Below are 15411 nucleotides of genomic sequence, written 5' to 3'. Positions count from 1 at the left end.
GCAATACAGCATTGTACCAAAATCCAATTCCTTTCTTTTGTTTGGTGAATTTATTAAATTGAACAAACTCCAATACTTCCAAATACATTAAGGAAAGTGTTTATTTCATGGATAAATATGTAGTAGATTTTATGTTATATCCTAATAAAGGCATGTGTTTGTAAAAAAAAAAAAAACATTTTTTAAAATATTTTTAACTTGCAGAGTTAAGATATATTTAACATTTAGTTAATGTAAATTGTGCATTTAGAAATGCACTGAGATGTGATTTTAAAGGCTGATCCTGCAGTTTTAAAACAATGACTATCTTGGAGTTAGAATTGGGGTCTGTACATACAAAAAGACAAGAGAGTCTGGCATTTGGCAAAGATATTAAACAGCATGTCACTTCATTATAAGGTACTTAAGTAGTGAAGTTTATTTCAGGTCACGCTTACATACACCACCTAGCTGCAGGAAATACTCAGTCAGCACCTGGTCAGCTTTAAGGTGTAGAAGAAAACAGCCAAAAACCACAACAACAACAACAAAAAACCCACTGTTCTGTTGTCAAATTTCACCAGTAACAGCCTTTAAAAAATAAAAATGAATGGATACATTCTGTAACATTAGCATGGTCATTCATGCTTTTTAGATTACTCGTAACCATTATCCAGATGCAACTAAACATCTTTGGATTCTGATCCAGTAGATGGTGTTTTGTGGGGATTTATCACAATCTTAAACAGATTAATTCTTAACTTAAAGCAAAGATGAAAGACTTTCTCAACAGCAGTGATGTGTGTACAACAAACACTCTAACAGACAGAGCACTGAATCACTAAAAGATTTAAAAAGATATTCTTGTGCCTCTTCTCTCACCCCCCCTACACACACACACACACACACACACACAGCTGACATTATGTGAGATAAACAGAGGAGATGAGACACAGAATACACAGAGCTTTCATGTATCTCAGAGTATACCCCTGAGGTGGTTGATAAAAGAATAAATTATCACAATAAAAAATAGCTATTTAAAATGGAAGCCATCTCAAATCATGATAAAAGGTCGACTAAAGACCATTTAGGACATTAATAGCAATTTCCACACTATTAGTGAGAGCTGGGAATGTGCTTTGGCAGCCTCTTATTTTCAAACCCTGTTATTTTGCGTAAAGACCGTCTGTCATCTCATTCAGAAGCAAAACGAATGAGGGGAAAAAAAACATTTCCACTCTCAAAGAGGCAACACCCACGAGCAATTTAAGGGGTGTAATTGCTGTTCAAGGATAAAGGAGGAGAGGTGAACCACGAGAGTTCAGTCAGTAAATCTTAGAAAGAAAAAATTTCATTTGAGTTCCATAAAATTTCATTCACAAGCTTCACTGAAACACAGACACTTTTGCTTTTACTTTCAAAACACTATAGGAAGGGGCCATCGTCTTCATCACATATCTAATACAGCTCTTTTTAGTATTTCCAAGAGTACTATTTTGTTTTTACAGCATTTTTTCCTATTTAATTTTTTTTATTTTACTTATTTGTCTTAATAAATTCAGCCTTCAAAAACTGGACTGACTGTTGTTGATTGTTGCAACATGTTTTTATTATTATATTATCTTAAAGTAGCCATAGCTTCAATAATGATGATTAAATGTTAATAATCATTAAATTAACAATGATAAACTGTTTCTCTGAATGAAAAGTATCTAAATGGCTTTCAAAAAACCACAGTCTCATTCAAACATTAAAAACTACTGTTCTTTTTCAATACAGAAAGTCATGTGAAGTCATGCCCCTTATTTATGTGCAGCTCACAGAGTGGTTTCAACATGCATTAAAAAAAATCTGCATTGATTTACTTGTCATCTCTAATATATACACACACATATATGTGAAATACAAACTAGAAATTCAGAACTGATCTATAAGTATATTAATTAATTAATATTAATCGAAACACCCACATTTCCACTGAAAACCTCATTTCACGGTTGGTTTTGGACTTTTCTCAGCTTCTCTTTGTCCAACTCACAGCATACTGTGTTGAACAACTGCCATTTGAGCCTGTTGAGCCTGCGCTTTGTAGCAAGCTATATGCATTCGTGCTCCTATTTTAGCACAAGGGGTGTTGCAGGCTTGGCTGTCAGTGCTGCTGTTCCTGTGGATGACTGATCTGACCAATGTGCTTGGACTGTTAGCCCAAAGCCCCGCTCTCTCTGTCCCTGTGACTGTCGTATTGATTCTGCTCAGCCCCGCGCACCCTGTCGCTATGGATCTACATGCTAACACACCGCCTCCAGTGTCGCCTGTCCCGATCAACCCAGCCCAGCCCAGCCCAGCCCAGCCTAGCCCAACCTCTTCCAGCCCAGCAAGGAGACCAAGAAACTGGTGCAGACTTTGACAGTCTAGTTAGGAAGTTATTTTAAGAATTAGCAACAGGGAACTCTTTTTTTTGTGAAGCCAGGCTTGGAAGGGACGGTAAGTATGAATTGTCCTATGGTGCCAATGAGAGAGCAGCATTCGGGGGGAGGAGAGGATGACACCTGTGTCCTTGTTTCTGTCGACTGCAGGTGCCTCGCTAACGCTAATATCCTCCGACATGTCCAGCTCGCACTCAGCCTGCTAGCTGCCTCATTGGCTGCCACCAAGGGAACGTGTGGAGCATAGTGGTGGAGGTGGTGGTAGGGGGGGGAGTGACTGGCAGCCCTGCCCTGGCAAAGTATGCTAGGTGGGATCCCAATGTGCACACAGATTTAGACTATATAATCCACATCCAGCAGAACAAAAAAAGAAATGTTAAGAAGGACAGAAGGAGATTGTTTACAGGTCTTACGTTGATGCCCTGTGGACTGTACATCTGGCTGGCTGCGAGGCTGTCACTGTATCCTCCGGTCTGGCTGATAACATGGCGAAGGGTATCCACCTGAAACAGCAGGGACACAGACAAAAGGCCTGGTCAGACAAAAGCTATGGATAACAAAGACAGCAATGCACAAGGAAAGGTCAGTCTGATAATAAAAGGGTATCAGAAACAGGAAAAGGTCACAAACAGCAAATCTGAATGATTTGGTCACTAATACAAACTCGATAACAAACAAAGCAAAAGGACAAAATGCAGAAAAAATGACAGAAAGTAACTAATTATGACACAAAACACAAAATTAGTAGTTTTATATGACATACTGTTGTCAGTATTGTTTACTAAATAAGCAGACATGCAAGCTTAATTTATAAACACATAAAATTGTTCACATTCTCATGTGAACATTCAAAGTGGACATTAATGGGGACTGCCATTCTGTTTTTATTTAGGGTATGTTTAAATACTGCTATTTAAAGGATTTACTGAAGGCTGAGTAACATGACATTAAAAAGACATTCAATAAATATCTACTATATGTTACATTGTTGTTGGAGAGGTTAGTCTAAGGATGTTAACAGTTAAAATAAATAAATAAAAATAAATAAATAATAAAACCTCCAGATCCTGCTTTTTCACTTCACTGAAATTTCATGGCCAGGTTAAAAAAGTAGTCTAGGTGGGAATTGTACTTAAGAGTAAGAGTAAATCTCTGCATTGCAAAGCCTGAACTTCATTGAGTGCATTTTATCTCTTGAACAAATGAAAAAAAAAAAATGCAGGCGGTGTTGACAAGTTGAAATATATTGTTGTTGTTGTTAGGTCACTGCCAGAATCTGACATAAACAATGATCAATTATTAAGCTTTTTCATTTTTTAGGTATTTTCAATAATGCTTTTAGAAGTTATATGAATCACAAGAATAAAATAGTTTATAATATTTATTGCTATTATTTTGCTTTATTGCTGTTAAGAATATATCACGGAATGCACAGTTATGCTATAAACATGGAAGATGGTAATGCTTGGGTTATAAGTTCTTTATGCATACAAAATGAAGTGAAAATATTGCTATCTGTTGCTCAACTAGATGTGAATTACAACTCAAATCATGCTGCTCCAGTTTTCAATTTCTTGTGTTCATTCAATATTTTAAATCTCTAAGAGTAAGGCCATTCTCCTTTGATAACTTTTTTAGTTTTTATATTTTTGCATTTAAAGGCAAACCCTGATGATGTCGTTACCTCCCATGAGGGTTGTACTTTCCACATACTCATGAATGACCAAAAGCATTTGGAAGCCTAAAGCATCTGAATTGCTAAAGGAAGGCGTGTTGGATAAGGAAATGAAGCTAAAAGCATTAAAACCAGAAGAGAATTTCACCTTGGGTGGTGATTTCTTAATTTATGGTGAGAGTTGTAACACTGTGTTGGTCATAACTGTCCACTGGGGCAAGGTCAGGGAGCCAGAGTGCACCAGTGGCTATGTGAACCGTTGTCAGGAGTGCTGATGAGTGTTGCAACGTTTCCAAAACTGTCTGCAGTCGTCTATTCAGCTGCGGCTTGACAATAGTATCTGCATTAATGCAAGGCTTCAGGCAAAGTGTAACCTCTGTTTCACTGTGTAGGTCAGCTTATTGTGGGCATCTAGATTCCCAAACTGGTCAGCGATTGAAAGACATCACAAATGATCTTGAGGACTTTGTCAGTTTTTGGTCACTTAAGGCGCTAAGCTTGGAGAGGCGCCTACCTGTGATTGTATGTTGGCCCCAACCTGCCCCCCTTGGTATGAGTCCCCATTGAGGGACTGTACACTCATGAACAAGTCTCCGGAGTTTGACATGTTAAAAGAGCCAGCAGAACCTGAGAATACACAGAGGCAGAGAAGAAGAAAGAGAGCAGGACAAAGATTGGGAGATAGAATAAAGAATTTGAGAGTAAGAGAGGGATAGAGAGAGGAGTTAAAATGACCATGCATAAGCAAAAGTGCAATAAGTGGGTTAGTTAAAGAGGGTGGCAGGCATCTTGAAAAATGCTGTTTCTACAACAATGCACACAGCGGGAACAGTAGGTCTTCATTAAAATATTAGATGAACCATAACTTCAAAGGAAAAATCCACCAATAGGAACAATCAGACGGACTCTCATTGCAAAGTTGTTTAAGTAAAACCAAAACATATGGATTACATATGGATTGCATTACTGTTAAATGTCTGTGCTGCTAGTGTTTCATTAAGGAAGTAATAATTGATGTGCAGGAAGATCCAAAGAATCGTCTTCGTCCTTTAATGGAACCCAGCTCCCCAGATGTAAAGAAACCATCGCGTAACTTGATTTCAACACCCGGTCCTAATCCAATACAGTTGCAAAGTCTCTATATGACAAAAGACTCCGCTTGCCCTCTGAGCAGCTTAATGGCATACATGAGGTCAACCGGACAAGAAGCAGGAAAAATTAACGTCCACAAGACCAAGAGGTCAATAACAGAGAGAAAAAGAAAATGAGAGAGGCAGAAAGAAAGGCAAGAGAAGAAATTAAACAGGGGCTGCAGGAAAGCCAAAGCAAACCTCTTGGTTTATTAAGGAAAAGAGGGGCAATGTATTTATTTATATGAAAGACAGCAAGTGAATTCTTTGAGTTGTGGTTCAGGTATGAGAAGATCATTGTGTACAGCAATCTGCTCCAGTATTTAAAAAAGGGTGATCAGATTTCTACCCATGGAGTGTATTTTAATGCAACCAAACCACCTTAAATCACAACCCAATGCTCACCTGCTGAGTTTGGGGTTGATGGGGAGTTGGCCTGGCTGCCATGAGCCGACACACTGGTTGCATTGACTGCAGTCCTCGCCGCATACATGTTGGCCTCTTCTTGGAACTTGCCGATGTTTTTCTTGTATCGGATTCTCTTGTTTCCAAACCAGTTTGATACCTGTTGCAACATCAGTGAGTTTAATCAGAACAAGATTAACTTCAGTGTCTCCATACAAAGCCTGGTTTGTGCTCCTTGCACCTGGCAATACAAGCTGCTGTTGCTACAACACACAGTAACTAACAAAACTGTGGTTTTAATCTCCATGTAGTTTTTATTGCAGTATGGAGATTGAAAAATATTGAAAAAATTAATGGAGATTTCCGTAATGAAGTCTCGGTTTGATTAACAATTATTTAGGCTGCAAACAACAATAACAATTAATTATTTTCATTTCCTATTGTCCTCTACAATTTGGCTCAGACTACTCCAAAATGTAGTCACATACTGAGCACAAATAAACAATCTATTTACTGAGAAAAATATAGTCTACTTTAGAATTACATACTGAGAATACTACACTTTAGAAAAAGGGACACATATGCAATATTCTTTTTTGTCTTAAAATATCTTATTCATCTTATTGTTCTCTACAATGCAATGAAAGACTGTAAACATGAAACAAAAGAACCACAGATAAGATGAATAAAGGTGATACATTAAAGACCCACACTAGAGGACATATGTTGTAAAAAATGTATTCAAAATGCCTTTTCTGAGTATTTCTGCATTTAAATAATTGTGAACCAATGGCGGGCAGAAAAAGGCGAGCTCAGACAGATCCGTATTCACACGTCATATACCCACAGGGCAAGGCCACAAGCTCCTGCCATGCCCTCTTCGCCCATTCTGACTCTGAGGATGAAGAGATGGCGGATCAACACATGTGTGCAGCAGCGGGTTGCTAATCCCGTTAGCTTTCATTATTTACCAAAAAATTTTCATCACAATATAACAAACCACACGTTGGTTTGCAGTCAACATGGGTCAGCATAGCTCCTATGTTACATGACGTTGACGTCAACGGTTGCGGGCACTGAGTAGCTTTGAATCTGCCCACAACTCAGAGGCAAATTGCTAATGAGCTACTGGTCCTCTGCAGAAATCCTGGAAAAGCTCATAGGTTTTGTGATTTTTGCCAAAAACGGCAATTTAAAGACCACCGACAACATTTTAAATAGTTCCAAATAGGCATTGGAGTGGGTCTTTAATACAATCTAAGTGGATTTTAACATAAGTCAGTGCTGTTATCTTGAACACTGTTAATAGTATTTAGCACCAATTGGCTCTCACATGCTAGCTGTCAGCTATTGTCAGCTTTGTCAACGCAGCACAATGTTCAGTTTGATGTCCAGTAATTCAGAAAACTGCTGTTAAGAAGAATTGCCAATGGACCCAGCCAAAGGATAACTGTTCTGTTCCTGGTTACCTGTGACACGGTGATGCCACATTTCTTGGCCAGTTCTTCTTTGGCCTCCTCGCTGGGATAGGGGTTACTGAGATGGGAGTAAAAGTACTCATTAAGGATCTCTGTTGCCTGTTTGTTGAAGTTTCTCCTCTTTCGTCTGGACAGAAAGAGACAGAAACAAAGACACGTAGAAGATATTTAGAGCAATATTTCTCAAATGAATAAAATGATGAAATTTTTCTCCTCTGTTGATAAAGTTTTAAATATTCCAACAAAGCTGATGAAATAAACAATATTAAAAAAGAGGGAAAATAAACTATAGTCAGACTGAAACATCAAAAGAAAAATTGGATGACTGACTGATGAAAACAAGAATTAAAACAGTAAAAAAACATTACAACAAAGGGAGAGATTTTTTTGCACCCAGTTACAATCACACACACACACACACACACACACACACACACACACACACACACACGCACACACGCACAGACCTGGCATCAAGAAAGCGTGAGCGCAGGATCATAACGGCCTCGCAGGTGCTCTGTTTCAGCTGCATCTGGATGGAGCTGAACTTGCGGTGGATGATGCTGACCATGCGCTCGATCTCTTTGGGCGAGATGGGTCGTGTTCGAGACTGCTCCCTCAGCAGGTTCATCACATGGGTGGTGAACTCATTGCACGCCTGGATGCACAGACAGACGGGATTCATAAGAAGAATAACTATCACAGAGGCTCGACAGCTTCTGACAGAACAAAAGGGTGAAATTGGATTCTGGAGAGGCTGCACCTTCACTGGTGGGCCTTGGCTTCATGCAAGCACTGCTGATAGTGCAGCAGCAGTAGTGTTGGAGGTAATAAGAATAGTCTAAATTAAAGCAGCAGACACAGCGCGATGTTTCAAACCAAACAACTGTGGTGGCGGAGTCATACAGTGGAGGCAGCGAAACTCGCAGCACTCTGAATATTAAAAAGACTTCTCTTCAATGGAAGAGAAAATGTGACGAGTGAAGCGAAATCTAAAATGACAGCAGGCTTTCAGTCCCGTTCATGTTCAAGAGGTTTAAACTGTCTCCGTCTCTTTTCACTCCATCTTTCCGTCTACCTCTTTCTCTCTCTGTCTGAATCAGTCACTGGATATGACTGCATTCAGAGTCAAGGTGTCTGTTGCTTGTCAACACCAGGGTTACGTCAGTCAAAGTGATGCACTGAGCAGCCGTTCTGCTTGCACACACATGCTAGACACTACTCACTCATACGCACACAGGGTGTACATAGCGTGGTGACACAAAAATGCTCAGGTGTATATTGACTGTGACAGTTAGCGATGACTAGCCTTCCTCGGAGAAGATGACAAACCCAGAACGCTTTGACTTCCAAGGGAATGACAAGACGTTACAGTCTTTGAAAGAGAGCTGGTGTGTGACTGATATAATGGCTTCTTGCCTGCTGAAGATAGCATTTCTGAAAGCGTGGCTTGTCTTGAGTTGTCCTGCGACTGCTCATTTCAAGAGCATTATACTATTATACTCAGAGAATAAGTTTAAATTTTAAGGGAAACATCCGTTGCATATATTCACTTATTCCTGTTAAAGGCTTCCAAGATGGAGTTTTTTCCAAGCTTAAAGCAGACAAAGAAAAAGCTTTGAATAGTGCATCAGGCAATGGTGATGCTAAAACTGACAGATTCACTTCAACACCTTTTTAAGTGAGGGGAAAGCTCTGCTTCCTCGGTTAAGCAAAGAGCTTAAAATGATGTCTGACGTGGGAATCCTGCACACTTATATATCGACATGAAATTGCAGTATAAATATCTTCTACATACAGAGGAACTGAGCATGCATTATCCATGATATACTGTACTTTAGTCCAGACAACACTGCTGGTGTTTGAGAGCAGCAGATAATAAAGAACAAAGCTGCTGGTCCCCACCTGTTCATACTTCTCCAGCTCTGTGTGGTAGATTTGTCGGATCTGAGTCAACTTGGCCCGGTAGTCAGAGTGTTCTGCTGAGTTGTCGGCACCGACGCCACCGGTGGCTGCTGCGGCGGCTGCTGCAGCTGCAGACCCGCCACCTTTCTCTGGTCCAGCCACACCCTCTGCCAGCAGCATATTGTCCAGTCGCATCAGCTGGGGATCCGGAGGCTCCTCCTCCTGGGCACCACGGATACTGAGCACTGCAAAGGACAGAATAGGGTGACATTAAAACACTGCCACTAAACAATTATTTCAACACACATTTAAAAAACACTTCACAGCAAAGTATAAGAGTTATTTTACAATGGCTGAAAAAAGATAAACTTGTCCTTCTGCTCCACCCTGCCGTGAAAAGTTTCTGAAATGTGGTCATTGTAATAAAAGATCAAGTCTGTGCCATTAAAACCTGCAGCCTTACAGTCTGGCAGCATAAAAACACCATAAAATGATCATTTTATCAATTCTATCATTTCATGTAAAAATTAACACAACCTTCTACCAGAGTTCATCTGTTTCTGCTCTTAGTTTTCTCTGACTGTGCTTAGTTCGTAGCTGATGAATTTCTTAACTTGTCACATAAAGTTTGAATTAAAAAACAAATTAAAAATATGATAAAATATGTATTATTTCAGATTGTTTCCTCAAATGTAAAAAGAGATAACCATTGACTTGTCTTTTAAACCCTAGTGCTGAATCAAAAGTGATGGTTTTATATTTACCACGTTTCATTTATACTGTTTGGGTAGGGAAGTGTTTGATCCTGACTTATAGATGCTCCGCTGACACTCATCTACCATGATGTGGAGAGGAAAGTGTGAACACCTCAAATGCAGACATGTTGAAGAAGTGATGTACATACAACATACACACCCGTGGTCTACGGTACATAAACAGACACAAAAACAATTTCACCACTTTACACACTCCTGGTTACACTCAAAGATTGGAGATAAATGTAAGCAGACTCCACTCTTTCAACAGATTTATTGGACCTGTGCTGTTTGATTCACACACACCTGTATTTTACCATCAGTTTGACAACCAGCTCTATTGCCCTGCCACTTTCTGCCAGCAGAAGGCTCCCTCGGTAAAGAAGCAGAGCGTCCTGCTTTTTTTTGAGGTGCTGAAAACAGCCGACCAGGTGCAGCCCTCCTTTCCATCCACTGTCTTCAAGGACAAAGACGAAGCTGCCACAGCCTGTCTCATAGACACTCTAATCCATGAATCTATCACTGTGCCACACCACATACTGTATGTCTCCTCCATGATGACTGGAGACAGTGAGGGTAAATGACAGGCTGTGTGACAGAACAGCAAAGCCATGCTGCAGCTGAGCAGTCTCAGGCCACAGCGGCAGATCCTTTGTATAGAGGATGTAAGGCACAGTCGCCCTGTGACCTTTCTGCCGAGCAGGGGGTCCAGATGGATTCCAGGGGCTGTGTGGGGAGCTTCTCTGCCCTAGTCCTCCTCCTTTCAGCGACCCCCTCCTCTAACCCCTTTTCCTTCCCTCCCTTTTTCTCCTCAAGCAAAAACATCATCCATTCCCATCAGCTCCAACACGTGAGCAAGCTCCGCTCAAGAGGCAAATGTCAATGGCTATCAGACGGCTGGAAAAGGTCAGGAGTTCAGATGGGGAGCAGGCGCATGAATGTGTGTGTGTGTGTGTGTGCGTGTATGTGTGGGCGCTTGTGCACATGGACTGGTAGATGAATATGTGGATATTTTTCATGTGAATCACACCAGCGGGAAATTATAACACTCACCAATTTGATTCTGACAAAATAGTGGCACATCCCAACCTGAGGGGGAATCTAATGAGCCTAAGAGTGATTTATTTATCCCCTCCAAGTCCTGGAGTGCACAACTAAAAGCATGAAATGGATTAAATAAATACAATTAATAAGGAAAATCAAACAATTCACTGTGCTATGGCATAATTACCCTAACCACAGCCATCAGCCTTATTTATTTTTCTTCAGTAATAGCAATGAAATCGATTAGTCCCCAATGCTAGTCAGAGTGCTCGTTGTGAACTCTGCAACCATGGACAATACATTAACGTAATCACCTGACAGAGGGACGTGCCCTCTATTACAATAAATCACATGCAGCACAATAACACCAAAAACCTTTTAAACACATTTCATGGTCTATTGTCGTGACAAAGGCATGGAGTCCATACCACCCTGCCATTCTCTTACTCCACAGACAGCCACTTATTAGTATCTATAAAAGGAAGATGGCCATCATCTCATCTTGATCATTACCGACAGACTTAATTGAACAATGAGAGGACACAGTTCTCATATCTGCCGCTTCCTTCCCTCCTTCCCCCTCACTTCTTCTCTCCTTCCTTTTGTGCCTACTCTTGTGTAATTCCTTCCTTCCTGAGATGTGAACCACAAAACCCAAAAAATGCAAAGCATTGAAAAATGAATCACAAACAATTCTCAAGCTGTTTCCTGAATAATGAAAGGAATTCTAAGAATAAGTCTTTTGTTTGAATTATTAACTAAATTAATTTCTCCTCTTTTACTTCCTGAAGAGCTGGATCATGCCTATCACAACACTGCCTCCTGTTTGTAAAATAACAAGAGTATAAATAAACAACAATTTAGCCACCCACTCATAAAGGGGGAATCTAGGTATAATGCACATGAAAACAATATCTAGTCGTGCACATTGGCAGTCTACCCTGAGCACCCAGCCTGGTGCCCTGCAAGCGCTTTTAAATGAAAACATGTTTAATTAATGATGTTGAAGTATTGTGTCACAATTAGGAAGATTTACAATCAAACAAGGCAGCAGTGATGTCCCTGACAGCTATGATGAAAGTTTATCCCTCCTGCCTCTGACTGGCAGCTAGCAGCCAACACTGGACTGGATCCATTTCCCATCAATAAAGTAATGCAATACACTCTGCATCCCTGTAGTGTAGATATGTGTGTGTTTGTGTGTTCTTTCTTGCCCAGATCTTGTCCGAATCACATGACCCAAGAGGGGACCAGGCAGTGGTTGCGCTCTGTATTGATTGTGTGGGCACACGTCATCTAGGGTTTCAGCAGTTAATAAATCAGGCGTGCTTCTGACACAAATGTGTGTGTGTGTGTGTGTGTGTGTGTGTGGGCCTGTCACAGAACAGTCAGCAGGAGTGAAAGCGACAGCCACATGATAATGTAACATCACCACCATTCATCCCTGCCACACAGCATTCTGAGACAAAACAACAACAACAACCTGGGAACCTGAAAAAAAGCAGTGTGATTTACAGCAGACATGACAAGTATCACTAATACAAAAACCCTCCCCTCCCTGCTTCTTCAGGGAGTTCAGCCTCCTGCCCTCATCTGCATTTGATACAGTCCTAATAATACAGCCTTCATAAGACACAGCAAGGTGCCATATTTCATACTGACCTACAGAGTAGGGGCAAACTATAGTCCTAAACAATGCTGTTATCACTACTGAGGACACTAAATGAATATTACATTACAGTAAATCCAGTTTACTCCATTTGGGGTCATTTCAACTTAATATGAATCTGAACTCTAATAAAAACAGTGCAAGTGTTGAGTTTAGCATCCAGGGATCACAACAAAATACCATAAAAACAACAGCTAAACTCTAAAGAGTTTTGATATATTCTTTATTGTACTAGTAGCAGACTTGGACTTTCCTCCTTGATAAATAGAAAAGTGGCAAACTTGCAATATATTATTCTCAGTATTCATCCTTGTCAAAATGTGTTGACTACAATTCCCACAATGCAGCAGCTAAGACTATCAATAGAGGCATAAAAGCCAAAAACTAATACCAGAGATGAGGACACTTATCAGACTTCATGTGACTGTCTTCTCATGCACTCCTCAAACATATAAACATACTTTGATGTATAAAATGTAAGAAATGTCCTCTTTAATGTGGTCCAAACACAAGCAGTTTTATAAGAGTATGCCTGAATATCCATCCATCTTCTAAACCCACTTATTCCAATTCAGGGTTGCTGGGGCACTGGAGCTTATCCCAGCTGTTATCAGTCGAGAGGCAGGGTGCACCCTGGACAAGTTGCCAGTCCATCACTAGGCCATGCCTAAATAATAATATCAAAATATCATTATAATAATGATAATTGTTTACTGAGACGCAAGCAATTTATAAAGAAGTGGATGGGGTGATGGATCTATAGATATATTTTCATATTAGAGGTATTAGCGCGTTGACCACTGCCTTTTTGCTGAGCTAGTTGCTGAGCTGTCTTTTGTCACTGAGGATAAAAACCACAATGTGCCCACAACAGTGCTGCAGTGTTTTGCTTAGGAACTAAATTCATTACGTTAATGTCAATAGATGTCCATCAAATGAAGTGGGTCGAATATCAGAAGTTCAGTGTTTGAGATAAACTCTCCATCCATGTGCCATTAAACCACAGCAGACAAAAGGATCTCAACCTGATGATCTTCTTAAAAGAGTCACATCTTAAAAGATGGAAAATTGGTTGAAATCATGTATTTCTGTTTCATTCAGCCGTTGTTTTGGATATAAAAGTGTAATAGGAATCATTAAAAAAAACAAAACAATTTTGGGCACTATAAGAACTGCCAACAGGTCATTATGTAATAATTGTAACAGACCTTCTCTCAACAGCGCAACAGTAAACCTTGCTTTGATTCCCATTTGTTGCTGTGTATAGATCAACTTAGCGTTTTCTATGTTTTGGATTGAAATCTGTTCAAATAACTAAAACCAAAGTTTCCACCTTTTGAATCAACAACAACACAAAGATTTGATCCTTTTTAAAAAAAAAAAAATACTCACAACTGAGAAACTTGAGCTTAACACTGATTAATTAAATATTACCCTCATCATCACTGACCTACAAGATCTTTTAATTTTCTGTCAACTGACTCATTACTTAATCATGGTCAATGATCTGAAGATTTATTTAACTTTCAAGTGTAACAACTTTCATATTCTGTACCACAAACACCAATAAAACAAGCATTATAACTGAGGCCTGGAGTCAATCATTGAGTCAATGTATTAGTTTGCTAACCAATATATTACGGGCAATCATTACTAAAAATTACTAGCTCACAATAAATGAATCACATGAGGAGTATTGGGCTGTTTATTGTTATCCAAGAACTGATAGGAAACTTTGTGGGGCCCAAAATGTTCTCTGCATTACCTGATTATTGGAAGCTGTACAGCCTCAATATACAAGGGCAAAGTCATAAAGCACATCTAAAGCAGCTTTATGTTTTATCAGCTATCTCAAGTATCATGTGCAGAAAGGGGGCAGAGCTGAAGTGTTGTATCTGACACTGGATGGGGGGATGGGGATTACCAAGGACAAGGAAAAACACCAAAGAAATACTGGAGGGACAGGCAGAGATGAGGAGATGTGGATGGTACAGGCTAGGAGGGAAGAGAGTGATGGAGGGAGAATGAAAGGCGAAAAATAGAAATGGAATAGGAAAGCGAGGTGTCAATTAAAAAAATGAACCCCAGTGCATTTGGGAGGTGACAGCTGGTGGGAGACGAGCTGACAGGCGTCACATTAGGCGGATTTGGTGGCCGCTCCCCTCATTCCCCTCCTTTTTTTTTTTTTTCCTCATCTCCCTCTGTCTCTTTCCTTCTCTGGCTTCCTCCACCGGCGATCGGCAGTTTCTCATGCGGCAGTAGTGATGGCGGCAAGCAAGGGAAGAACTCAGCTTGGTGTTTTTCAGAACAAGTTCCCCCTGCAGCTACTCCTAATAACGGTAATTATCGTCATCATCTGAGGCTTAAGCAGGCCAGTTTGAGGCCTGAGGGGCTGGCCTGATAATGAGGCAGCCAGCGCCAGAGGAGAAGACCATTCCGAGCACCGCCCCGCCACCAACGCAGAGCACTCCCATTTAAAAAAGCTTCATTAAAATAATTAATTATTCAAAATAGGCAATACATTAGCCCCTGGCTGTCAGTCTTTCTTAAGGTGTCTTAAAATATATATCTCCTTGATTGAATCAAACTCATGCTCAGCCCGTGCAGTTCTAACAGCTCCAGGCTGTACTGGGAACAGCAGTGGCTGAATAGCTAAGGAGCTGAGGAGAAGTCACGAGCTTGGAGCCTGCTAGCAGAAACAAAAACATCTCTATGGAGAGAGGACAGTGCACAGGGAAACACAAAGTACACAAAACACTCATCTTTGAAACCTTGAGCAGGCATGGTGATGTTTCACATTCCTGACATATTTTTTAGGCATGTTTGCCTTTATATGACAGTACACAGGTGACGGATAATAACGGGATGAAAAACATGAAGTGGTAGCTGGGATTTAAAGCCAAAAACACTTAAAAAAGACAAAAAACGCTGTTAAGGTGTAA

The 15411-nt window shown here is 40.3% G+C and overlaps 1 protein-coding gene across 4 annotated transcripts in view; it reads right to left on the bottom strand.

Moving 5' to 3' along the window:
• pbx1a (pre-B-cell leukemia homeobox 1a) overlaps positions 1–15411 on the bottom strand; it is a 49594-nt gene that overhangs the window by 3542 nt on the left and 30641 nt on the right. The window contains exons 4-9 of one of the 4 annotated variants that reach the window (XM_041993333.1): positions 9002–9246; positions 7564–7754; positions 7088–7223; positions 5619–5778; positions 4598–4710; positions 2813–2911 (exon numbers count right to left, since the gene is read on the bottom strand). In XM_041993333.1, the coding sequence (XP_041849267.1) occupies positions 2813–2911; positions 4598–4710; positions 5619–5778; positions 7088–7223; positions 7564–7754; positions 9002–9246 (944 nt within the window). The remainder of the gene's footprint in view (positions 1–2812; positions 2912–4597; positions 4711–5618; positions 5779–7087; positions 7224–7563; positions 7755–9001; positions 9247–15411) is intronic. The other 3 variants (XM_041993334.1, XR_006011345.1, XM_041993335.1) reach the window with 3 other exon arrangements.

This window comes from Melanotaenia boesemani, chromosome 8 (genome assembly GCF_017639745.1).
Source record: "Melanotaenia boesemani isolate fMelBoe1 chromosome 8, fMelBoe1.pri, whole genome shotgun sequence".
Lineage (NCBI taxonomy): Eukaryota > Metazoa > Chordata > Actinopteri > Atheriniformes > Melanotaeniidae > Melanotaenia > Melanotaenia boesemani.
This window is presented reverse-complemented; position numbering and strand designations above follow the sequence as displayed.